Source organism: Lytechinus variegatus, chromosome 13 (assembly GCF_018143015.1).
Source record: "Lytechinus variegatus isolate NC3 chromosome 13, Lvar_3.0, whole genome shotgun sequence".
Lineage (NCBI taxonomy): Eukaryota > Metazoa > Echinodermata > Echinoidea > Temnopleuroida > Toxopneustidae > Lytechinus > Lytechinus variegatus.
The window spans coordinates 13,178,993-13,204,996 of NC_054752.1; the positions used below are offsets into that span (position 1 = coordinate 13,178,993).

General features: G+C 35.7%; 2 protein-coding genes across 5 annotated transcripts in view; one reads left to right on the plus strand and one right to left on the minus strand.

Annotated features, from left to right (window-relative positions):
• The first annotated feature begins 1,142 nt into the window (after nucleotides 1-1,142).
• Nucleotides 1,143-13,375, plus strand: LOC121426736 (WD repeat-containing protein 61-like). Its single transcript, XM_041623117.1, has 10 exons — nucleotides 1,143-1,253; nucleotides 3,895-4,028; nucleotides 4,646-4,731; nucleotides 6,857-6,943; nucleotides 8,059-8,207; nucleotides 8,943-9,036; nucleotides 9,342-9,435; nucleotides 10,480-10,572; nucleotides 12,298-12,376; nucleotides 13,253-13,375. The coding sequence occupies exons 1-10, from the start codon at nucleotides 1,251-1,253 to the stop codon at nucleotides 13,340-13,342; spliced, it is 909 nt and encodes a 302-aa protein (XP_041479051.1). The 5' UTR covers nucleotides 1,143-1,250; the 3' UTR covers nucleotides 13,343-13,375.
• An 8,681-nt stretch (nucleotides 13,376-22,056) lies between these two features.
• Nucleotides 22,057-26,004, minus strand: part of LOC121426482 (unconventional myosin-X-like) — a 93,704-nt gene continuing 89,756 nt past the window's right edge. For 3 of the 4 annotated variants that reach the window (XM_041622802.1, XM_041622804.1, XM_041622805.1), the window contains 4 exons: nucleotides 24,624-24,712; nucleotides 23,633-23,829; nucleotides 22,792-22,879; nucleotides 22,057-22,279 (listed from right to left, as the gene is read on the minus strand). In XM_041622802.1, the coding sequence (XP_041478736.1) occupies nucleotides 22,208-22,279; nucleotides 22,792-22,879; nucleotides 23,633-23,829; nucleotides 24,624-24,712 (446 nt within the window). In that variant the 3' untranslated portion in view covers nucleotides 22,057-22,207. The remainder of the gene's footprint in view (nucleotides 22,280-22,791; nucleotides 22,880-23,632; nucleotides 23,830-24,623; nucleotides 24,713-26,004) is intronic. The other variant, XM_041622803.1, reaches the window with a different exon arrangement.

The window sequence follows — 26,004 nt, forward strand, 5'->3', positions numbered from 1 at the left end:
AACATTAAACATAATCAAATGAATTATTACATTTATAGCTGAATTATATACATTGAAAGTGAATATCCGTCTATTATAAAGGCTAAAATATGACAAAACTTGAAAAAAGGCGTACTATCAGAGCATATAGAAATAATTATAGTAATGTAAGGTTGAGAAATTATATGTTTGGAATAGTTGAAAATAAATGAAATTCTAAGTCAGCAAACTCAATTATCAAACTGAAGAGGGAAAAGTGAAAACGGACGCAAAATCTAGTAGTGCACTGTGTAATATCTGGGCTGCTTTGCCTCAGCTAAAATCAAATCATTCTATAACTTACATAAATATTTAAATTAGAAATAACAACCAATCAAACTAAAGAAAATGGAAGGATCGAACTAAAATGCAAGAACCCAATTCATAAGATAAACCAATAAGGAATGAGATGAGATGACAAAGATGTCTGGTGATTATGGAAGTAGAAACTAAGGAGTCAGGTGAGGGGTGGAATGAGTGGAACACCTGAAAAGAGAATAGAGAAGGAATGAAGATGACAAAAGAGAAACAGAGGAAAGGCATTCAGAGTAGAATGAATGAATGACAACTGAATTCATTAAACTCAAATAACCTAAGTTCAGACTGCAAGGGCAGTGCTGAAAAGAAATGCAAATGAACATAAGTCTAGACAGAACAGAAATGTACAACAGCTGAAGAATAAAGGAAATAAACAAAATAGCAAAATGACAAAATAACCATCCTACAGTAATCAATAATCTATATCAATTTAAGAATTTCATTCCAATGAAAAATACATGTAGTACTACTTTAACACCTTAAAGAGTTGACTGTATATAAAATAATCAATATATTTTAGTAATTTCAGAGGGGGGGGGGGGTGACTGCTCAGTTAGCCTCCTAGACCAGCCTATGCAGTCAATGCAATGTTCTAAAAAGATCGCAAAAATAGATAATTAAGTACTTGCATTAATTTTAGATTTATCAAAATAGGTCAAACAAGGAATAAAGAACATCGAATATCACCAAAATGTCAAAGCTTTACATGCTCTCAGGAGAACACAATATTGAGTCATGATCAGAAAAGTATAAAACAACAACGCGCTGCGCCTATTTCCGCCCTCTACGTTAGTTGACGGGACAGATCAGTACCTCTTGCTTGCAGAGGTTAAACGAAGCAGTTTGAACCCAAGTTAAAAACGACATTATTCGCAAATTAGTTCTGAAGGATAGTAATAAAACAAAAGGGCGGTATGGTAAGTTCGTTTTCATTGTTTTCATGCACTGTATATATTCGAGTATAATTAAAAACTGTCGATACACGATTAGACAGCATGCAGCAAACCCTAGCTACCATGGCTACGGTAACTCCGGGAGCTCCGCCGCCTGGAGCTCAGGCGCCTGGCGTGGCCTGGATATGGTGAAGAGTTGCGGGATCCGTTGCGTTGCGCGTTGTGGAATTCACTTATGCAGATTTCCGGAATTTCATATTCATGCAACGGCATATATGTATGCATCCTTTCTCATCAAAATACCCAGATGTCAGATGATAATGAATGTCAACCTTTTTATTTGTATTCTTCTGAATATGCAATCTACATGTATGTATCTGGCCTTGGAGTTGGAATAAATATGAATTAAAAATAAAAATTAAAATATCCTCCTGCCTTTATTTTTCTTTTTCTGTCTGTCTGTCAATTCTTTCTTTTTCTTTCTTTCTTTCTTTCTTTCTTTCTGTCTGTCTGTCTGTCTTCCTTCCTTTTTTCTTATTTAATTATTGGCAGTGTATACAGCCACACGCGTGTGTCTTTACACCTATCTGTGGATACCGCCACACGCCGCCAGTATGTAGGTCTGACCGTCTATATCACGATCAAAATAACCTCATTTCTTCATTAAATTCTTACATTCTAAACCCCTTTGATATCCTTAGATCGCGATCGTTTCAATTCCATTCTCACCGTCTTCTCTCCTTGCTTTTCTTGTCTTGTTACAAACGGTCGTCTGTTTAACAGCAAATTCTCTTTTTCTACTTGTGTCGATTCTGGCTTCCTTCGCGGTGCGGTGGCAGACCCATACAGCGTTAGCGCAGCGCAGTAGACATACACAGTTTGGGTTTCGTACGTACGCGCACATAGCCTAGAGTCAGTAGAGAATCGACACAAGTAGAAAAAGTGTGGAAATTTGCTATTTAACAGGCGGCCTTTTGTAACAAGACAAGAAAAGCAAGGAAAGAAGACGGTGAGAATGAAATTGAAACGATTTAAAGAAATCAGAGTGGTTTAGAATGTAAGAATTTAATGAAGAAATGAGGTTATTTTGATCGTGATATAGACGGTCAGACCTACAATACATACGCGTTTTACTGTTATTACTGGTGGCGTGTGGCGGTATCCACAGATAGGTGTTCTGGATATAACCACACGCGTGTGGCTGGATGGTAAAGACACACGCGTGCACTGTGGCTGTATACACTGCCTTAATTATTTATGTCTGTTTTCTTTGTGTGCTGCAATTCCCCCTCCCAACAAAATAATATATGATAAGAGGAAATTAATTAAAGAGTACATGTATATTCACAATGATATTGGGTCATGATGGACAAGATGAAAATCAATTCTGAAAAAAAAAAAATGTGATATTATGGTTCATCAAAAGTGAGAATAGGCCTAGGAAAAATAATAATAATGGCCAATTGTATGTAAAAACTGTTGTGATACGGTTAACCTTGTTTTGACAGATATGTTTCTGAGCAAGAGAATTATGATTTTGGGAAAGCATTTTTATTCAATTAAAAATTTATTTGCGCGACTGGGCAAATATAGGCCTACTCCAGAGCCTATGTAGCACATTTGAATCAAATTTTATACCTTCATATAATGGTGGGACACTCCAAGAACCACCGTGACGTGACTCAACTACAGTGACATTTAAAAAAAATGTAATGATTTTATACATTTTTTAAAGAGTGTGTTCTGTTAGATAAGTAGGGACAGTGATTTTCCGCGATCGCGGAAAACGGACGGAATTCACGGAAAATGCTTTTTGAAACGGAAAGTGGCATTTCAAACGGAAAATCACGGAAAACGCATTTTCCCTCAAAATACACAGAATAGCAACAGAAATTACTCCAAAATCACAACAAACTGATAATATTAAATGGCCAAAAAACCCCAGAAAACACGATCTCACTTCGCTACAATCATGACAATTCACAAATCATGACCGCACCCGACATCAGCACACTCGATTGTACAGTACCCCACGCCCGTACATACACGGCCTGCCGGCTGGGTTGGGCTTCACTGCACTGTACCAAAGATCGTTCCAACTAACTATGAACGGTCGTGTGTTGCTGCCCTCTACGTTTGAAGATGTAACAGCACGATATCTAGGTCTTAAAATCCAAGATGGCGGATCGGCAAAAGCCGTTGACTGATGATAACGATGTAAAAAAAAACCCCAAATTATCGATGAAAAATCATTTCACCGTGAAATAATGCTAATGATGTGAGAGGTGAGGATGTATGCATGCTAAATGTCTTTGTAAAAATATTATTTACACCCGCATAGATCCGATTAGAACGGATTCTATTGTGTTGTTGGTACAGTAGCAGATACAAAGTTGGACTAGTGCGAGTGTACGTGTAATTTTGCTATTCAATGTGGAAACGGAATTGTCACTTTTCCGTGTGTACAAAGTCTATGGGGAAACGGAATTTCCGTTTTCTGACGTGCTGAAACGGAATTTGAGATTTTCTGAAACGGAAAATGCAATTTTTTGAAACGGAAAATCACTGTCCCTAGATAAGGTACATTCCAAATGACTTTGGTAGTTAGCCAAGTGAAGTTTACTGGTATTTTCAATCCTTGTTCACGTTTATTTTGCACTTGCAGTACAGTGTGGTGTACAAGCAGGAGCAAGCTCACGATGACAGCATCTGGTGTGTAGCTTGGATGAAGAGTGACAGGGATGGAGTAGAAAACATAGTCACAGGATCGGTGGATGACTTGGTCAAATGCTGGAACTGGTACGACATTCTTATTTTGACGTCATTCCAAATTTATTTGGATGTCTTGACTATTGAAATTGTTTCAATAGAGTCTCACTTAAGATTTTAATATTTTCTTTTCACATCAAAAGATCATTTTTGAATACTCAAATTAATTATCATATTTAAAAATACATTTTTTCTCATCACCTTGAGACAAGATCTGTGAAATTCTAATATTTTTATTTATCATCATCATCATCCTCATCATCATCATCATCATCTTCATCATCTTCATCATCATCATAATCTTCATCATCATCATCATCATAATCATTATCATCATCATCTTCATCATCATCATCTTCATCATCATCAACTTCATCATCATCATCATCATCATCATAATCATCATCATTATCACCATCATCATCATCATTATCACCATCATTATCCATCAAAGAAAATTTCTTATTATCTGACCCTCCTTTGAATAGTTTTTTGTTGACAATCTCATATTAAAAACTATCCCCTCAATGCCACAATTAAGTGAATTAACTGACAGTGCATTGGCAGCATAGATCTCAACCTTAAAGTGAAATTAATCATGCTGTTTCTTCTTCATAATTTGTTCATTGTTTATGTTTATCCACCAGGGAGAATGATGAACTGAAATTAAAATGGACCTTGGAAGGCCATCAACTTGGTGTGGTTTCAGTGGACATCAACCCAACAGGAACAAGTAAGGGTATTGCAATACTGTAACCAGGGGATGGTTCACAAAAATTAAATTTCAGTTGCGCATGGAAAGTAACACATCACTGCATTGGTCAGATCATTTGCACTGGGCACATATATTATAACCACGTAAACCTCTCGATAATGCGTTGAATAATGTGCATGTTGGCATTTGAATTAAGCATGATTCCTTAACTCTTAACGTGCCATGAATACATATCTGTGCATCCTCTGGAGTGCCACGAACACATTTTCGTGCAATGGTCATACAGCTATTGTTATGCCTATTGCATTTTCAGGAGTGCATTGCAAGCATGGGTGATTCCATTGTTCAGTTCAGCTTATGGTCAAGGGGTTTGACATTATTGTCTCTGGATTGATTCCCTTTTTTTATAAATAAAATGATTAAATACAGACTCTTTGAAAAAAATGGCACTCGCTGATGACAGTGAAGAGTTAAGCCACGCTTAAATCTTTGAGGAGCACCCCCCCTCCTCCAATGACAGAACCAACAAAATGTCACAATTTTCAGTAGGAGGATATCTAGAGCGGTTTTGGTCAGAATGGTCAAATTTCAGTTTTAAAAAGTATATCTTGAAACTTTTCTTCTACCCTCTAGAAAAAATTGATGTAACATACCCAAAAGCAACTGTTGTGACCAGTTTTTCTATGGAAGATTTGTGTCCCATCCACTGCACCATTTTACACCGAGTTGTTTACTACATTGATCTGCAATATTTCTTATACAAGGAAGAAAAATTATATAGGGCTCAGGGCGATTTATCCCCGACATGCTCAATACAGCCCTGGGAAATAGAAAAAAATAGCCCTGGAAAATAATTTTTAAAGGACAAGTCCACCCCAACAAAAACTTGATTTGAATAAAAAGAGAAAAATTCAACAAGCATAGCACTGAAAATTTCATCAAAATCGAATGTAAAATAAGAAATATTGTTATTTTCTCGTCATTGTCATGTGAAATGAAGTTTCATTCCTCCCTGAACATGTGGAATTCCATTATTTTAACATTCTGTGCTTCAGGCAAGGAGGTCCTAATCGTCAAATTCGTAAAAATTGAAATATTGTATAATTCAAACAATAAAAAACAGAAGAAATAGTGAGTGAGTGACATCATCGACTCTCTCATTTGGATGTAACTGGCTCGTTCATATAACTATTTTGTTGAAAATAAGGGAAACTTTGAAATGTCATAACTTTCTTATTTTACATCCGATTTTGATGAAATTTTCAGCATTGTGCTTGTCTGATTTTTCTCTATTGATTCAAATCAACATTTTTCTGAGGTGGACTTGACCTTTAACTACATTCAAGTTGAGATTGATCTGCAATATTTCTTATACAAGGGAGAAAAATTATGAAGGGCTCAGGGCGATTTATTCCCGACATGCTCAATAGAGCCCTGGGGCCGATTGCACGAAAGGGTCTTTGCGAGGACAGTCTTTCGTGTCACCCATCTTTTGTGATGCGCCATGTGAAACGTATTTTGAATAAATCATCTGCAAACATATTTCATTCGTCCGCTAAAATAAAAAAAATATTTCTTTATAAAATGATGTGATATATCATGAAATTGTATAAAATTTGATTTAAACGCAAGCTACCGAATCTTATTCTTTATTATAAATTTCAGAAACACCCCGCTTATAGCGTATCATAAAAGATGGGCGACACGAAAGACTGTCCTTGGAAAGACCCTTTCGTGCAATCGGCCCCTGGGAAATAAAAAATATAGCCCTGGAAAATAATTTTTAAAAAGAGCCCTGGAATTCCCCATTCACTGCAATGATAAAGCTTATTCAATGTTATGGATTGTGAAAAGGAGCCCATGAAAATTACCTTTTTTTGCCTGGTTGTATGATTTGTTAGAACTTTTGAATACCGTAAACGTCAGTTCCTTCCACTGTTTTTAATAGAAAAATGCTTCATTTTTTTAAATTCAGAGCTCTTACAAATAATTTTGGCCTAATTTCTGTGTAGAGATTAAATTCCTTCACGTGTTTCCAGTTTCTACTGTTCTATTTCAATCAAGGAATTGCCTGATGAACTTTATCTTCTCCCTTCCATGAAATATACATTTACTACTTGCAAAATTTTGTTTTGTTTTATAGTTGCAGCATCAAGTTCTCTGGATAGTCACATTAGATTATGGGATCTGGAGGTTGGCAAACAGATGAGATCGATAGATGCTGGACCAGGTATGTAACCCAAGTTTAAAATAATTTTGATGATGATGATATGATGATGGTGATGATGATGATGATCATGCTAATAATGATGATGGTAATGATGGTGAGGAGTCTTGATGATGATGGTGTTGATGATGATGGTGATGATGTTTATAATGATGATGTTGATGATGTTGATGATGATGATGGTGGTGGTGGTGGTGAGTATGATGATGGTGCTCATGACAGTGATGGTAAACTTTGAGAATCATATTGATACTGATATGATGAAGTTTCTTCTGATAATTACTGTTAACATTTAATGATATTAATATCGTTCCTTACCAGTATAACATAGTTGCCATAGTGATAATAACATCAGTCTTTGGCAGTATATCATGGTTGTCATGATGATAGTAATGATGAATTTTTCATTGTTCCAGGTGCGGAGGGCAAGGGAGGTAAACCTTGTGCCCGATCAGCCCCTGTTTTCTGCAGGAGGAAAGGTTCAATCTATTTCTCACATAAATAGACGTTCAGGCATGCAATAATAACATTAGGGCTAGGAAAAAAAAAGAATTTCTTTTCAATGTTTACCTGGTAGTACATCACAAAAGGCTGTACTTTGATTTTTTTTTTTGGTTGATACCAGGCCATGCATTTTCAACTCGCCCCATTAGTGATGCACCAATTTTCAATATTTCCATTTTCACTCTACATGTAATTAAAAAAGTTGGGCTTGTCCTTTTGGGAAAATCATGAATCTGATTTCGCAAATAAAATACCTTGGCATTGACCTTGTCAATTTTTGGATGAATTAAGACTCCTTGTAGCCCTTTAATCTAAGTTTTAAATTATTTTGTATTTTTGTTTTTACACGTGTATGCATTTTATCAGGAGTATGCATTGAATTATGAGTATGCTACATGTATGTCATCTAGCCACTCATTCTTATGTATTTTATAATTGAGATTATTATTTTAGAAAGAAATTTCTTCATGAATGTAAAAATAAGATTTTCTACTGATTTTATGTGTGAGATTATCATTTGAATGCAGTATTATTCCAAATAACGTTCACACAAGATTTTGTTGTTTTCCTTTTTTATTTGATGTCGTATATCATTAATCTTTTCATTGTTTCAGTTGATGCATGGACGATAGCATTCTCTCCGGAAGGTCGATTCCTAGCCTCTGGGAGCCACGTTGGAAAGATAAATCTTTTTGGAGTGGAGAGTGGAAAGAAAGAGTCCCAGCTTGATACACGAGGAAAATTTACTTTCAGCATAGCATATGTAAGTCTAGATTAGTAGTTATATCCCATATGACATATTAAAAGCATAATCTGAAATATCAAGAATTTTTATGTGTGTTTTTTTTTACTGCCAGACTCTTGAGAGTAAAGTTGAACTGTATTAATTTACATTTGAACTATTTCTTTAGTTGAAATATATATCTCCTTTGTTGAACAATATATTGAAATCTGAACTATATATTGAAATATACAGTGCATCCCACAAAAAACGAAACCAAGGCTCAGTGAATGCCCTACCATTGTAAAGCTTAGAATGTCTTCTTTCAGTTGGTATAACATACAATAAATCTCAGTTTCGTTTTTTTTGTGGGACACACTGTATAATTTTTGAGGATGGGCTTTTGTTCATACATGTATTTATATGTGGGGAGTATTTCATCAACATGTTTAATCAGAAAAGTTGTTGGATCTCACAACTTTTCTTTATTTTGACTGGATGAGTGGCTCTGTTACTATGGTAACTGTCTGATAAAACGTCTGACAAGTCATTCCATGTAATGCTCCCTGGGAAAGTTCACTGGCAGACATACTTGCCAATCATCAATTTCCTACCAGAAAAATTGTGCTCATGTTATTTATTCATACTTGGGTATTCTGTTTGCATTCAGTGTTTAATCATTGTCACAACTGGAAGTTATATTTTGATCATCAGATCCATGTATGTTTCAATAGTTGTGACCATGTTCTGTGAATGTATTTTCTCTTTCATTCACAGAGTCCAGATGGAAGGTTTTTAGCGAGTGGAGCTATGGATGGCATTGTAAATATATTTGATATTCAGTCAAGTAAACTACTCCACACATTAGAAGGTATTTATTTACTTATTTATTCACTTTGTTATTTATCTTTTTTTTTTGGGGGGGGTTGGAATGGGGGGAGGTCCATTTATTTCAATTTGTCATGAATTTTTACATGGCAGTTCCAGAGATATTGATATTTCTTTGGGTTTCAAATGACATTACTTCTAGGTCATTCTCTGCCTTTAAGGTCACTATATCAAATGGTATATGTTTATTACTTCCAGGTCATGCCATGCTCATTAGGTCACTGTATTTTGAATTGATATGTATTACTTCCAGGTCACTGCATAAAATTGTATGTTTATTACTTCCAGGTCACGCTATGCCTATCAGGTCACTGTGCTTCTCTCCTGACTCACAGCTCTTAGCCACCGCATCAGATGATGGACAGATTAAGATATACGATGTGTGAGTATGGGTCGGATGCCAAGTTACAAGCGACTGGTAATCCTTTCTTGTGGTAACTGTTGTTACACACCAGTGTTGCCAAGATAAGAAATATGATGGATGTCTTGTTGAAGTTTGTACTCCGTAGGAATGGCCCAGTATATTGAAATTGTTGATTCCCCATGTAAAAGAGCAAGCTTACCATGGTTTACGAGAGGGATTTTATAGCTTTATCATTTATCAAGCTACAGTGATATTAAAGGTAAATGCTAGTTTTGGTAACGACATAAAAATGAGTTCGTACAGAATCCAATGAAATGGCCACCAAAGTGTCTGTTTGTATAAATAAAACGCATGTGCCAAAGGATTCTGGAGAAAATTGTGTAATTGCTGAGAAATCAGCAAATAAGCACAGGATTCGCGTAGTGTTGGGAATCTTCGGTGTGAACATTTTTCAGCGTAGATTTCAAGATTTCACAAAGTTCAGTTTATGTAACTGTACCAGATCTAGATCCTCAGTGATATACTGACAAATAGGCCTTGTTTTACAGACTTTCTCATGAAATCAGTGTTTACTGCAACTACTGGAATTTCTCTTTAAGGGGCAGTTCCATGTAGTGAGTAAAAAACAAGTAAGAGCCATTTAAATGCTGTAATAATGCTTGCGTCCCATGACAAACAAAGCTCTCAAACAAGTTTCTTCATAAATGCGGAAAATGTGCTATTGTTTTATTTGGAAATACCTAGAGTTACGAGCTTTTGAAAATGTATGTGTTTCGGATATTGGGAGCTTGTGTGGCTCCAATTCCTTTGGCATCATGTAGAACATACAGAAAATATCCCAAATCAAGAAAAAGGGTCAAATTTTGAAAAGAAAATACTTGTACACTTCCTCTCACACACACATGCACACACACACTCACACAGGGGTGGTGCTTCAAGGGAAAAGGCAGTAGTTGCTTTCTTTTGTCACGGAACGGCAGAATATACATGTAACCTATGTAATTATGAGAAATCACTGATTATCTTTAACAGTGAGTAAAACCTTTTTTCATTTCTTCACAGACAACAAGCAAACCTTGCTGGAACCTTGTCGGGTCACTCATCGTGGGTGACCGGTGTCCACTTCTGTCCAGATAACACCCATTTTGTTTCCAAGTGAGTTCCTTTGAATACTATGAAAGCTAAACATTGGTTAGGACAGACAAAATTTTGCAGTCAAAACAGTGACGGCCAATCAGTGCCATTGTTGCATGCAGCATTATGTTCGAATACTGGTCAGGAGCCAATCAGTTTTGTTCATTCATATTTGTGATCCATCGCAAACCTTTGTGTTACATGGCCCAGGGCCTTGTTGCATAAAAGACTTATTATTATGGTGAATTCCATGGTAACAGGACTCGGGAATAAATAAAATAAAGTTTTGGTTCTGGTTCTGGGGGGTGTTTTCACAAGGAATAGGTGTCTGATTGATGGATACGCGGTAGTGCATGCCCCTTGTGCATGTTCCGACCTATGTGGTGATGCATCCCCACCTATACAGTGCGTATCAAAAAAAAGTTTACACTTAGAAAAAATCCTGTAAAATTATACATTTGGAATATCCTGAAGAATTTTCCACATTTTAACATTAGTACAGATCCATTTAATCAAATGACGATATAACTGTCGAAAAATATTTCCGCTTGACTGAGCACCACTTACTTTTGAAAAGCTGGTGAAAAATGATTTGCGCAGAACTTTGAAATAGTTATGCAAATAAAAGTAGACCTTAATCATAAAGAACACGTGGAATTTAGCTAGTAAAATTGATTTGAAGATCTCTTTAATCTTTTTAAACTTGTGTCCTTTCCCAAAACCCTCCGAAGAGTGCATTGCGCCCCACCCCACTCTCCACACACCGAGGACATCGTGACGATATTTGCTTTACACTGAGCTGTGAATTACATGAAATAACTTAGGCTTGATTTTCATGATTTTAAAGATTGGGAAAAGTGTGGAGAAACAAGCATTAAATTAAAAATGAAATGTAAACCCACTTTAAATAATAAAAACTTAGTAAAAATGGTAGAGATGTCTGATTTTAACTTTTCTTCAGATTCAGTTATGTCCTCAGATCCAGCTGGCACAAAAATGGTAAAGGTTGTGCTTACTAAGTGTTGAAATTTCAATTTGGGTGGAAAATTGTTAGAAAATGGTTGACTGTATCCGTTTTATTTCAATTGACTGAAAGTGCAAGGGAATTGTATGAGAAATATTCCGCAAGGTAAGTTTGATTTCGCCCTCTCCCCTTGACACGGCGTGAAAACGAGCATTTCTGCGCAAACAGATTTCTGCCAGCTTTACAAAAATGGACAGTGCTCACTCAAGTGTAACATTCTGTCAAAAATTTTACTTTCATGTGATAGATGAGACCCTCTCCCAAGATTATATGTCAAAAAATTACCCACATGTTTTTTATTTTTTAATTCCCATAGCTTTTTCAAAGTGTAAACTTTTTTTTGATACGCACTGTATAACACACGCAGCTGAAATTTAAGTCAGACTTATATCTTTGAGATACACCCCCAGGTTTGAATGAAGTATTGTGTTTGATAAATGAAATCTCTTTAAATGTTTATCTATGTGGAGATGTTTGAGGTATTTTGAATTTGAAGGTATGGTGAATTTTTGTATGATGAATATTTAAATGAAAATTGCAGGCTACATTTATATTTGAAATTACGTAAGTCAATTAATGTATTCCATATTGATATTATAATTTTCAAGACTGATTGGGTCTTAATCACGTTGTATTTGACTTTTTTGGAATTGCATTGAAATTGCATGTCTTTCAGCAAGAGGTTCTTAATCATGACGTGTCTCTATCTGTGTGTTTTTTAGTTCTTCTGACAAGACTGTGAAGGTATGGGACTGTGGTACAAGACAATGCGTTGCAACATTCTATGACCATCTTGATCAGGTAAGTACTGTAGTTAAGTCATTGGATTTGTTCATACATGTAGGCTATATCCAATCGCAGACCTGCCAACTCCACTATTCTTTTAGCTGATTTTTCTCTACATTTATGTGAGCTCTCCCTCCCCACTTCCTCCCTCCAAAATAATTATGATAAATAAAAGAAACATTGCAGTGAATCTTTACTTTACACATGCTAGGAAACTTAATCCAATTGTGTTGAATTGAGTCCCATTTTGTGGGGACTCCTTGTTTTATTGAATTGTATTTGTAACAAAATCAACCAAAAGTTGCAATCTTGGGGAGGGGTCAAAAATGTTAAATAGTGCTGTGGCCATAAAATCTTTTTTTTTTCATCCATTGAGTTAGGATTTGTTTTTATTTTTCTCTATTGGTTTTAGTTTTTGTTTTCACTGAGATAACTCGTCTTCCATAATTAGTGCTTACATGTAGGTACCAGAAAGTTGCAAACAAATATATCCTGATTTTTTTTTACAGACTCCATGTATTCCATGCTTGGGAACTGGTTTTGTATAAAAAGGGAATAAATACAAATTCAGCACCAAATCAAACCAATTTTCATGTAAATTTGCCGAAATTTATGGTAAAACACATTTCTATTTCATATCTTCCACATCATGTATGTTTTAAGGTAACAAAATTATGTAAATATTAAAAGTACATGTACTTCATTGGCATAGTGAAATGCATGTACAGTATGGGTCTTTTATCTAAACTTAGAATTGAAAAAAAATTATTTTGACAAAAAGCAAATTTTAGGAAATGTTTAATGCAATCTGTGTGGTCTTGAATGCCATGTTTGTTTGTTCTCTCTCAAAATGATGTAATTTTTATTTTTATTTTTTTTTCTATTTGGCAGGTTTGGCAAGCAAAATACAATGGGAATGGATCCAAGATGGTATCTGTGTCAGATGACAACGCTATTCACATCTATGACTGCCCCATCTAAATTATTGTAGAATAATCTCATCCTTTTATGAAACTGAATTCAAAATTGAGCGCTCTTCATCCACATATAAACTGTTTTTTTTTGTGACACAACTTCTGAGGAGTTAGCCCATGAGTTAGGTGAAGTTGCAGTTACAGCTGTATCTTTGTTCTTACGCTAAAAGTAAGCAATATGTCTGATGCAGAAGACTATGAACAGTGAATACAAAGCAGCCATTGCTAATGTAGTCCCATCTTACTGCAGCCTTTGTTTTCTTTTTATTGTCTTATTACAAAGATTTGCCATTGATTCGGTCAACTACAACTATGGAAAGCCAGGCATGCCACATCTAGAATGCATGTTTGTTTTAAAATGTTTTTCTAGATATGATGTGCTCGTCTTTGTTTGCAAAAAAAATTGGTAGAAAAATTATGACAATGATGGATTTCCATATAGTTGATATACATGTAGACTGAATCAATCGTAACCCTTTGTAAGACGGGACCCAGGATATGGTGTGGGTTTTCCATATGAAAAACTGCTACTTGACATTCATTTATAAAAAGAAAACTAAAGCAAGGTGGCTGTTTCGTACCCACTGTTTGCAGTCTTCCGCATCAGACATTTTGTGTAACAGCATCAGACTTATAAAGACTATGCAACCCCTGCCTAGATTATAGACTACTCTGATCTGAAGCAGAGTCTTCCAAGGCTGACTAATATTGTCCACTTAAGTTTACCTCAATTTGGAGATTCACATAAGATTATTACGGGGGCGTCATGGTCTAGTGGTTACGACTCTCGTGTTTTAATCAGAGGGATGCGGGTTCGAATCCCAGCCATGGCGTGTTTCCCGTCAGCAAGAAATTTACCCGCATTGTGCTGCACTCGACCCATGTGACGTGAATGCGTAACCGGTAGGATTTATTCCTTGAATGCTTTAGGGCCTGTATGGCGGCTCAGCTGCTGCTGAGGTACATGTAATAATATGATTTAAAGTGCAGTAGAGTGTATGCAATTATAGTCGCCGTGCTATATAAACGGACCATATCATTATATTTGACACATACATGTACATGTCCTTAAAGGAAACCAAAACTCAAGAAGAAAAGCAATCTTATTGGAAAGAGTATAATGAGAGGAACAATTTAAAACAAGTTTCATCAAAATCGGTTATGAAAGTAGCAAGTTATAGACGTTTAAAAAGTATTGTTGTACTTTCTATGGAATCCTCAAATTGGCAGACGGGTTTCAAAGTGGCTGATTTTTGTGGACAACTCTCCATTTGTTTTGTACACAAATTTTCAGATTTTCCCTTCATTTTGCATATTTCACATCATCTCCTCCTTACCTTGACATTACATGTATGTGGTGTGAAGTATACTTTCCCATGACATGAACCTGAAGGAGCAGCTTTCGTTTGTTACACATATGGAATCTGGAAAGTTTTAAGGAGCAGGCCATCTCTGATGAAGCCTAAAGAAAAATGCCAGTAGTTGCAGTAAACACTGATTTCATGAGAAAGTCTATAAAACAAGGCTTACTTGTCAGTATATCATCGAGGATCTAGATCTGGTACAGTTACATATACTGAACGTTGTAAAATCTTGAAATCTACGCTGAAAAATGTTCACACTGAAGATCACCGACACAGATAAGCACACGTGGGACAGTGTATAATTATTGCTTTGAATGTCGGGCCCGACGCTTACCCGAATTCTGTGCTTATTTGCTGATTTCTCAGCAATTACACAATTTCTTCCAGAATCCTTTGGCACATATGTTTTACTCGTACAAACAGACACTTTGGTGGTCATTACATGGGATTCTGTATGAACTTATTTTTTGATATCGTTACCAAAACTAGAATTTACCTTTAACCACAGAAAGGAGGAATGAGCCATACACAAAAAGTGAACAACGTAGGATTAGTTGAGGTTCAGTACATGTATGAAGAAGTCATCCCATCTGGATAATTGTAGTCGTAATGCAGCACGTACTTATGTGCATATCAATTGTTTTAATTGCTTCCAGTGTGCTCCTATTGACTGCCATCATTGATGTGTAGCTCATTGATTTAAGAGGATGATGAATTGGACTAGAAGAAGGGATACAATAATGATTTTGGCCCAGCCATCTCATGCACATTCACATTTTTGCATGTTAATTGTCACAGAAATTGTATCAGAATACTACAGCTGCCTTATACCATGTTACAAGAGGTATTCTGTTTCCCCACATTTTCTTGCACTTGGTACCCCACATGGTCTGCCCAATTTGATCTATTTCTAAGAACGTCATTGCTTCCCCACTTTTGGCATGGGGCCATTCAGCTCTATTGCTTCTTCCGTGCATGGCCACAGGTTTTCAAAATCACACTAGAAAGGCACAGGTTTAGTTCATTGGTCAGAATTAAACCCTTTCTTAATGCATGTATTTCTGCATGTTTTCTGTTTGAATTTCACATCCTAATCAAGTGTTTCTTTGAGTAGAATTCCAGGTTTAACAATGTTCAGACAAAGGTTGACAATCTCAAGAAACGTTTTTTCCCTAAAATATATGGTCTAGTAGGTGTGACACTTGTAAAAACGTCCTTTTCCCTAATTTATTGCCGTTTGTGCAACTGCAGCATTCCCATACCATCTGATCTACCCTTTTCATACAATGTGATAAGCACTCGTGTACAGCAATTTAGTAAGAACCCCCACCCAGGCTTTTAGTTTTCTCAACTGAAATTTTAACTCAATTTGCTGTCATTTTGACTATTTTTTTTACCAAAAAAAAGGGTTGATAAAAATTAGCATTGGCAGGACATCGTCCATATCATATTCAAAGGTCACCTGGGCCTACAAAGCAACCCTCAATCTCCATGTTAAAAAGGATCGAGCTCTGTCCTATCATACCTAGAAAAATTTAACGTTTTCAGGATCAATATGAATGAGAGATTTCACGGTAAGGGGCACGGCTTGCTCAAATGTATAATGTAAATTTGCTGACTGTTGTAAATAAATCATATTTTTCATTGAGAAAACAAATGCTATGTTTATTCCTTCCATTGATTATTATGAGAAAATGATGAACTGACATTGGTCAGAAAATTAACAAGTTGATCTGGTGAGTTGTGAAGAATTTGTGTAGCACAGGAAACAGACAAATCGACTTACAGTTTGTAGATTTTGGTTTGTATTTTCTAAAGACCAGTGATCATGAGTCTTTAGAAAGAGAGAGGGGGGAGGAAGAGTGAGGAGTAGACAAGTGTATACAAGAGGGGAAGGAGAAAAGAGAAGGAAGAGTTGAAGGCGTAGGGGGGGGGGAGAGGAAGAGAGAGTAGACAAGTGTATACAAGAGGGGAGGGGGAAAAGAGAAAAGTGGAAGGAGGGGGGGGGGGAGGAGAAGACAACAGTATACAAGGGGAGGGGGAAAAATGAGAGGGGGGAAGATAGAAGAATACAGTATACATGTACAAGAAGGGAGAGTGGTAGAAGAGGGGAAGTGTGGGGGGGGGAGACAAATGTGTAGACAGAGTTTGCAAGATGGGAGGGGAAAGTAAGAGAGGGAAGAGTGGTAGAAAGAGGGATGGGTTAATTGATGATAGATTGTGATCGCATGGGTTGGGGCTTTTAGAGAGGTTGTCAGCTCTGACAACTTCATTGATATTCTTTATTTTAATTGGTTGAGGAGAAGTGTTTACTTGCAAGTTTTCACAACCGCGACGCAGAACTACATGTAATTTGTCATGTACCCTTCATGGCAATGAAGTCTTTGTCAAGGTTTGGTGAATTGAAACATTTTCGTCCTGGACTGCACAGCTAAATATTTGTTATCATTTTTCGTTGGCCCTGAAACGCAGGATGAAAATGCTGTTCTGGGATTTGTTCTGCCTCACTGAGCGGAAACTCCATTCTGTCAGAGAATGTCAAATCGGTTCTGACTACCTAGGCTATCTTAGAAAAAAGTTGTATGTCGACATAGCAAGATACACGTACATCATCTTGCCAAGCCAACTTACATGTATGATCAATTGTATGTTGTCATTGCTAGATACGTGTGTGCTATCTCGCGAAGTTGACTTATAAACAGTTGTATCCCAACAAATGGCGAGATACGTGGTGGTCATATCGTGCCATGTCAATATGAAACTTCTATAAGTCAACTTAGCGAGATAATTATGTTTTTAAGTCGATTTGGCAAGAAACTGCATCACGCCATGTCAACATATGCAGGGTGGGATAGCTGTATCTAGCCAAGTCGTCATACTACTCTTTATATCAAAGCCAAGTTGGCACAATAAAATATCATCTCGCTAGGCTTCCATAGAAATGCAACTCTGTAACATAATAATACCTGTACTCAAACCAATGAAAATTTCGTAAAAGGAAGGACTCTAAATATTTATGCTACATGTAGAATAGCGCTTTGATTCTGAAATTGATGATCTACACTGTAAATGTCTTTGAAATGTATATCTATATTGGGGCATGCTGCACAAGCCATTCAACAAAGAAGAAAATACACAAGTTTCAATTTATCTATTAGTTTTAATAGTTTACTATTTATGTGTATAAAAGAATATATAAGTATAATAATCATAATAGTAAGCATTTAGTTCTGAGTGGCCAAACAAAATATACTCCATTGTAATCTACAACAAATGTCAAATTTGTTCCAACGTTCATAATCTCTTTAACACAACATAAAATATTGACAATCAATGCCACAATGATATTCATTTTTAACCCCCCAATCTTTGCTGAACATTTGATTGGCATTGCTTCACATCAGTATGAGTTGTCATGTGAGGAATATCAAAAGTATCTCATTAAGAAGAAATGGCAAGTATAAACGAAGCACGTGTCATTCATTCATGCCATTGAATAAATATTTGTTATCACTGATCTTTTGAGTATTGCCACTGGCAATGCAATGTCGTTTAACTTTAAAGAAAGGCCTCCATAACATTTCACAATGTGTGCATTACTGAATAGACATTATCAGTGCTCAGTTTTAAAAGACAAAATAATTGGTATCTCAAGTACAAAAATACACCGACATTGCAATGTCTAATATAAATATACAATACAAAACTGTACAACAAACAAATATTTTGGTGACAACGAGTTTAAGAAAAAAAAATCCTCAAACATTTTCAACTTTTCTATGCACTTTAACCCTTACATAAAATGTACACGTATATATAAATTTATTAACACTCTTTTGAAAACTGATATTTCAATATTATTATCATTCTACTCCTACATCTGCAATACACTTCCATTTAATACATTTATGTTCAATTAAGCATTCAAATCAAATTTGTGGACTTTTGAATTTGTCAAAATACCTTAACGCTCTTCTACCAGTATTCATCATGTTAAATTTGACATCAAGTTCATGTCTAACCTACATGTACACTACATTTTTGGAGGGGAAAACAAATCATTCTCAAATCTGCTGTGTGTGTGTGACTGTCGGGTGAAATGTGATCTATTGAACTTTTGTGTAGCATAAATCGTCATTCTAGTTTTTTAAAAGGACAAAAAGCCATCGAATCTTACCTAAAAAAAAAACTAACAAATTATGTCTTCATATGAATGCATAAGTCCACAATATTATCCTCAAACCCCTAAATGTTGTTACTCTCAAAGCATTCCCCTAAATGTGGTTACTCTCAAAGCATTCATTATCAAAGTTATCCTTATTTTCTTATTCTAATAGGGCACTTTCAGACAAAATATTAAATGGGGGAGCAGGGAGGTACATGTACAAGAAAGGGCTGATTGATGCAAAATTATGCAAAGACATTTGGGATGCATTGCTAAGTAGGGTATGTTTTTCTCTTTGAAATTGTTTTGTAATTCATTACATCACTAATTTTATATGACTTTATCAAGGTAACCACAGATAACTGAAGTTAAGTTTGGAAAGGGAGTTAGTTTTTGATTTCCGTTTAGGAGATGATGTGGAAGATTTCAAAAGAAATTATGGATGCATACAGAACAAAGACACAATCTGTACATGCAGAAAAATGCATAGTTTGAAATAAAAAAATGCTGATGACAGAATGTTCTCTTAGCAAACTACCTATGTGCAGATAAACTTAGTTTAACAAGTTAACGTTACAATGTAATATGGTACATAAAAACTGACAGCATTTCAGACAACACATTGAACTAAAAGACTTATTTACTAATGATATTAGGTGTTTACTCACTCAGCCAACTGGGTATCATAGTGTTTCTATCTACATGAAACCTCTCGGGATAGGTCTAATTAATTCTATTTTTCAGATGTTTTTCTATGTTTCAGACATGTTTCAAAGCCTTTGGTCATAACAGACATACATGTATGTACATACAAACATGTATTCTCAATGCAGCATCTTATATTTACTACGATAATAAAAATACTGACAATGTTGGAGTTTGGTTAGTTGAAAATGAATCAAACAGAAAACCAAATCTTCTGCATTTCGCTCATCTCTCCAAACAGAAACCTCAACAAATATGGGTTTGAGTCCCAGCTCTGGGGTAGTTTCCTTCAGCAAGAAATTGATCCACATTGTGCAGCACCCAACCCAGGAGAGTTGAAAGGGTGTCAGGCAACACTAAATGTACATTCCTTGAATTCACCAAGCGCTTATAACAACAACTGGATCTAATGTTAGGGTAACACATAGTGGCTCATTGAATAGGCAACTAATTGACACTTCACAAGTGCTAATAGAATATTATCTTTATACAGTCACAGTATCCTAAGGTGTTTCCAATATCATAAATCGTGAAGTATGCATGGAACAAAAGTGTAATGCAGTGAACTGTGTACTTTTTTTGCTCAAAGTGCGATGCACTGCAAACTATTTTTGGTCATAAAGCAAATAATTACCATCTTATTTCTGGTAGATAGCAGCATCTTTAACACCTTCTCCGAATTGTTTAACTACAAATGATTTTGTTGTTTTAGAAGCCTTAATATAATCATGGTTTCTCAATTTTTCCTCTTTCCTTCTTGACTAAACTCTTCAATTTTTTAACGTAATTCATATTCTTTTATATCGTAATCAATAGGGGAATCTTGATCACACACGCGTCATGTTTATAATCGATTTGCTCAACCCAGACGCCAGTGTATGTCAATTCTATATAGGTCTGTATCTGGCTTAACATTATTTACAATGTACATCATATGTAGATATTAAAAAACGCGATCATTGTTATGTGGACTCTGAATACATTACAAGACCCACACAGTTTCATAGCACCAAATAGAGAGGAAATGAGTTGTCCATACCAACAGAGAAATTGAAAGAAAAATAAAGGAAAGACCTATAATTAGACATAAATCAATTAGAACAAATGCAATATCATGTCATCTATAATCTAGTATTGGCATACTCAGTAATTATATGCAGGTCTAACAGCAATATTGTAGAATTTGCACCAGATAACAACTATTTAAAAAAAATTAATATATGTATATTACTGGTCAGGATCCTAATCAATGATATCTCTTTATCTTAAACATGTTAGGATTATATAATTGTGCTGAATATCTACCTTTAAATGTAATTAACCAATTACAAAGAATCTTGAATGAATGCAGTCAAATTTTTGCTTTGGCTATTGCCAGATGGGCCCCGTCTTACAAAGACTTACGATTGAACCGTTCAATTGTAACTCTATGGAAATCCATCAATATCATAATGTTTTCTAACAGGAAATTTGAAAAATGTCCTTCGTAAACAAAGGAGAACACTCCAAATTGTCAAGAAATCAATGAATTCATGAATATACATTCATATATGTTTATTTAAAAAAAACCATGCATTTAACATGTTGACTTTGCTGGCTTTCCATAGTTGCGATTGACTGGATCAATTGCAACTCTTTGTAAGACGGGGCCAACCTGATACACATCGCATGACCTTTCACTGTTGACCCTATTAACCCTAAATACAATCACTGTACACAGCCATTTCAGAATGCATATACATGTATGAGCCAAGTTTGAAGTTAATATGTCAGACTGTTCTTTGTTTCTTGGAAGAGTGAGCCACTCTCATAGATATTATGTGGCATCTAAACGTTTGAGCTTGTGACCCCAAAACCTAATCTGATCATTGTCACTGCAAAATTTACAAAATCCCCGATTGAAATTATTCCTTAATAACAACATATTTTGATATACACAAAGGCTGTTGAATCCTATTCCATTATCTTCGCTCTCATCCCTTCTGTATGTACCTTTGAGCTAATTTTAAGTTGATACCTCCAATGTTTGCAATTTATCACATAAACAGGATATATTCAAGTATGTAATATCCTATGTGACCCAACACCACTGAGCTTTGATAATAACTCAAAACTAATCGGACCCACAGTATTCCTACATGTATATAATTACAGTATCATTGGTGACGTATGGGGCCATTCCATACAATTGTTCCTAAAACGTTACAAATGACTTTATGAATGACTGCTGATCCTTTCTTGCGCCACGTGATACATGTATATCCCCATGTTGCTGACTTACATGTAGCACCATAGAACATGTCCAAATCATTTGTAAAATCATGCATAACTTTACAGTTTTGGGTTAGGGTTAACCTAACCCTAAAAAACAACCTGGTTGTTAATGCAATAATGTAATTGGGAGAGGTTGAAGGACAAACTAATGACCAGAACAATAAAGCATTAAAAATTATTTAGTATAAAAAGTCATTATAAAAAGAACTTTTCATTACATCAACTTTGGTGATACTAGAAACAGTGTAATGTCTAACATAATGCAGCAACACATGATTTTAATTTGATTTACTTAGAAGCAAAACAGGAATGATCCACATTGATTTATGTACCCTGGTGTCGTTTGCAGAGGGAGTTGTCTGAATCACGAATCTTGCTGTCGTTTGCGGACGATCTCATTGATGTATGCCTTCATCAGTTTAGCGATCTCAAACACCTATAACAAAATTGACAGGAAACAAGTTTTAAAAAAGTCATTATTAAAAAGCAACCAACATTTAAAGCGAAAAAAGAAAATGGATTTATTTTCAAGGCCTATGGAAAACACAAACACAAAAGAAAACATTCAAAATCAGACCTTATTTTATTGGGTCAATGAGAGAATGCATGTAGTACCAATACTGACCCAAGCACCTGAAAATTGGCCCCTAAATGGCATGATCCCTGTATAATCATTGGTGTAAAATTTTACCCCTTAACAGCGTATATGGTGATAAGATTTGGTTAAATGTACCCCTAAATCATGTAAATGGTGCACGATTATGTCAAAATTTACCCCTGAATGGTGTAGATGTCGAAGGATAAGTTAAAAAGTAACCCTTTTTCAAAACAATTTTGACGGTGCCTTGATTCATAAATCTGACTGTTATTCAACATTTTTTTAACGCGCATGGGTACATCACTCCATAAGTGTCCCCAAAGAAAGAAAATACTTGGTCAGATATGTACCTGAGTTGTTTCAAATGTTAGTTCATCTCTTCTTCCTTCTACCACGATCTTGTACTCATTCAAGATAGGTGCGCCAAATGACAGGATCCTAAAGTGAGAAAATGAAATAATTCAATTCTTAGTAATACACAAAGAGAGGTAGAACAGGCACCAAGTGCACTAGATATTTCACCAATAACACAAGGCGCACGCACGCCAGTAATTCAGACTCCCCTCACTCGCATGTTAAATCATAGCTCATCAAATAATCATGGAAAAATACATAATTCCTCAATGGATTTCATATGCATCCACTTGAAGGGATCGTCTTTCATGGTACATGTAAAACAAAACTCATGTATTTTTACCATGTAGCATTTCATACTGTACATCTCAAATTATAACAACCTTATATCACTGACAGCATCAGTCATCATTTGACTTTGTAAGACTTAGAGGTACATGTAGGTCACCTACTTAAACCAGGTTCAACAAGTTAATCAGTTTAAAAAAAATAATTAATAATTCTTCTTCTTCATACTGTCAAACTTTGAATAAAAGATGAGATAAAAGAATTTCTTTCATACAAGTTTTTGCGGACTGCTTGGAAGTTTCACTAAGATTGCACAGTGTGCACATATCATGCTTGAGAGAATCAAGAACTTCGCACCTTGTTTTCTCCTTAATTCTTTAATCTCTTACTGAATGTCTTCTATATTCAATCAAGTACTTGTGTAGGCTACAATTGATCAATTTTGACAAGTCATGTATCATTTTAAAGCTTAGAACGTGTTGCTTCAAGATCGATTAAAGTCTCACAATTTATTTTCGGGTGACTAACTGTGGGTTCTCGGTGACTTACTTTTCATATGGGATTTCTTCAATCGGATGAGCCATACCCTGCTTGTGTATGGCCACCATGTCAACCCCGACAGCCAACCAAAGACCTGACGGATACCGGGTGTCTCTACATTCAACCTCAAACAGACGGGCACCATAGTACGGCCACTGCCTTATGATGTTCATGAAGGCTTCCTGAGCTTGCTCGGGACTGAAATGCTGAATAAAGGAATTAAAAAGAAGTTAGAGCTATAAAATCATTGTCGGATTTCGGATAACAGGTACAGTATCTTTGCATTTGACCTCAAACAGACGGGCACCATAGTATGGCCATTGCCTGATAATGTGGGAATAAGGGAATGAATAAAATGACTATTAACCTGTTTGAGACTAAGCCCGCATACATGGGGGGTGGAGTCTACGAAGAACATGTGTTATAGTGAAATCATTTGGGATCCAACAGGTTAATAAAATTTTGGGTCACATACCATAATGCTTTAATAGCGATTGATCATGAGGTTGAGTTTTACCATTGAACAAACATTATACTAAATGGAATCAATCATTGATATCAGCACAAAAATCCATCGATCTGAGGCCTGTTGCAGAAAGAGTTGCAATCAATCGAAACTCTAAAAATCATTCATGTCGTGATTTTCTACCAACCAACAGCGCGCATTTGGGACTTGCCATTGATTTTTTGAGTTGTGTTTAAACGCAACTCTTTTTGCAACGGACCTCAGGTGATTTATTTATGAGGAGATATATCATCCCATAGATCATTTTATACCACCCCCTTCAGAAATGAACATTTTTCTATCCATAATATTCCACTAAAAATTGTGGGAGCTGCTTGCATATGACAACACAAATTATTATTTAAAAAAAAATCATATTCAAAGTCTCTTATAATTTTGATGGGTCTTCATCAAACCTCCTTCAGTATTTTTCTTTGAAATTTTCAGCTATTACCACTATCCTCTGGGTGAACTTTCCCTTTAAGAGATTCTTACCTTGAAGGTTTTCCACTTCTCAATGACCGCTGTAGTTGTAGCCGAGATATCATCCGCATAAACAGTATCAAGTATCGATTCATCTGATGCTGTGTTCATTTGAAAGAGATATAAGATGATGAAGCTGTTATCAATCAAATGAACATGTTTCAAACATATAACCCTGATCCTGTTATTTCGTCACAATCGTTATATATCAGACAGAATGGAACCACACAATTTCAAGTGAATACCACACAACCCTTTTTCATTAATTTTGAGGTATTATTTAATACGCAAAACAACATTTTTCATGGAAAAATCTGCTTTTTTTGCGAGTCACATCATTCATGGATCTAATGGGGACTTGCAAGAAACTTACAATCAATCACAAGTCAAGTTTGGGTCAAAAACCAACATAACTTTGGAAACTAATTGCATATTTACACCTAATTGCAGGCCTGTTCCTTGCACCAATAAGCAAAAGTAAAAAAAGAAAAAAATTTGCATTATTATACAAATGATAAACTAATGAGAGTGCATCGGTAGGTTTTGTGGGCATAAGGTAACTATGGAACTGTAAAACCCACGGGATGCAGCCGATTGGGTTCAGACTAGTTTCAATTGTTACCGCATGTTCACTAATCCTACCAATGCACAAAAAACCCGTGTATCATTTGTTTTATAGATTTTTTTACAACTATGCACTATAATTACCAACACATGGCTAGCCATGCATTTGGTAAATTTGCCGTGTACAAGTAATTACCGGAAGCATGGTAAATGCATGGCTGGCCATGCGTCAGCAACTAATTAAGCATTATACACATCCTATAATTACAACTAACATATCAGTTGTACATGAGCAATAAAATTTTGCAACTGATTGCAAATATTTTCTTGCAACACCCCCTAAGTATGTTCGGTCAGGAGAGTGTAAATGACCTATGGCATGTGCACAACTGTATCTTTACTATAGGTATTATCAAACATGAAACACGCACACATACACACAGCTGGAGAGAGAGAGAAGAAAGTTAGAAGGGAAAGAAGGCAAGAAAGAAAACAAGAAAGAAGAATAAGAAAGAGAGAAACATATGGAAAAGACAGAGAAAGAAAGATGGAGTGACAGAGATAAAGAGGAAGCAGTACATTTTTTCAAAAGTGTGATGGGCTATGCGAATGAATCAAACATGCCTCTGATTACAGCAAATCAATTAATAATGACCTTAGAACATGAATGTTCTTAGCATGATATGACCAATTGTGGATATGATATCACTGCACATGACTTCAAGAATAATTGCCAGCTACAAATCCCAAAATGAGTTTCAACATAATCCAATAAAATGACCATCCAAGTCTTTGTACTTGTATGTCATGAAACAATAATATGTGCCAA

Bases quoted from the DNA above. Each gene is read 5' to 3' on its own strand.
- LOC121426736 (XM_041623117.1), top strand. The intron at 6,944-8,058 runs GTATGTAACCCA...TCATTGTTTCAG, and splicing joins ATCGATAGATGCTGGACCAG to TTGATGCATGGACGATAGCA. The intron at 12,377-13,252 runs GTAAGTACTGTA...TCTATTTGGCAG, and splicing joins TCTATGACCATCTTGATCAG to GTTTGGCAAGCAAAATACAA.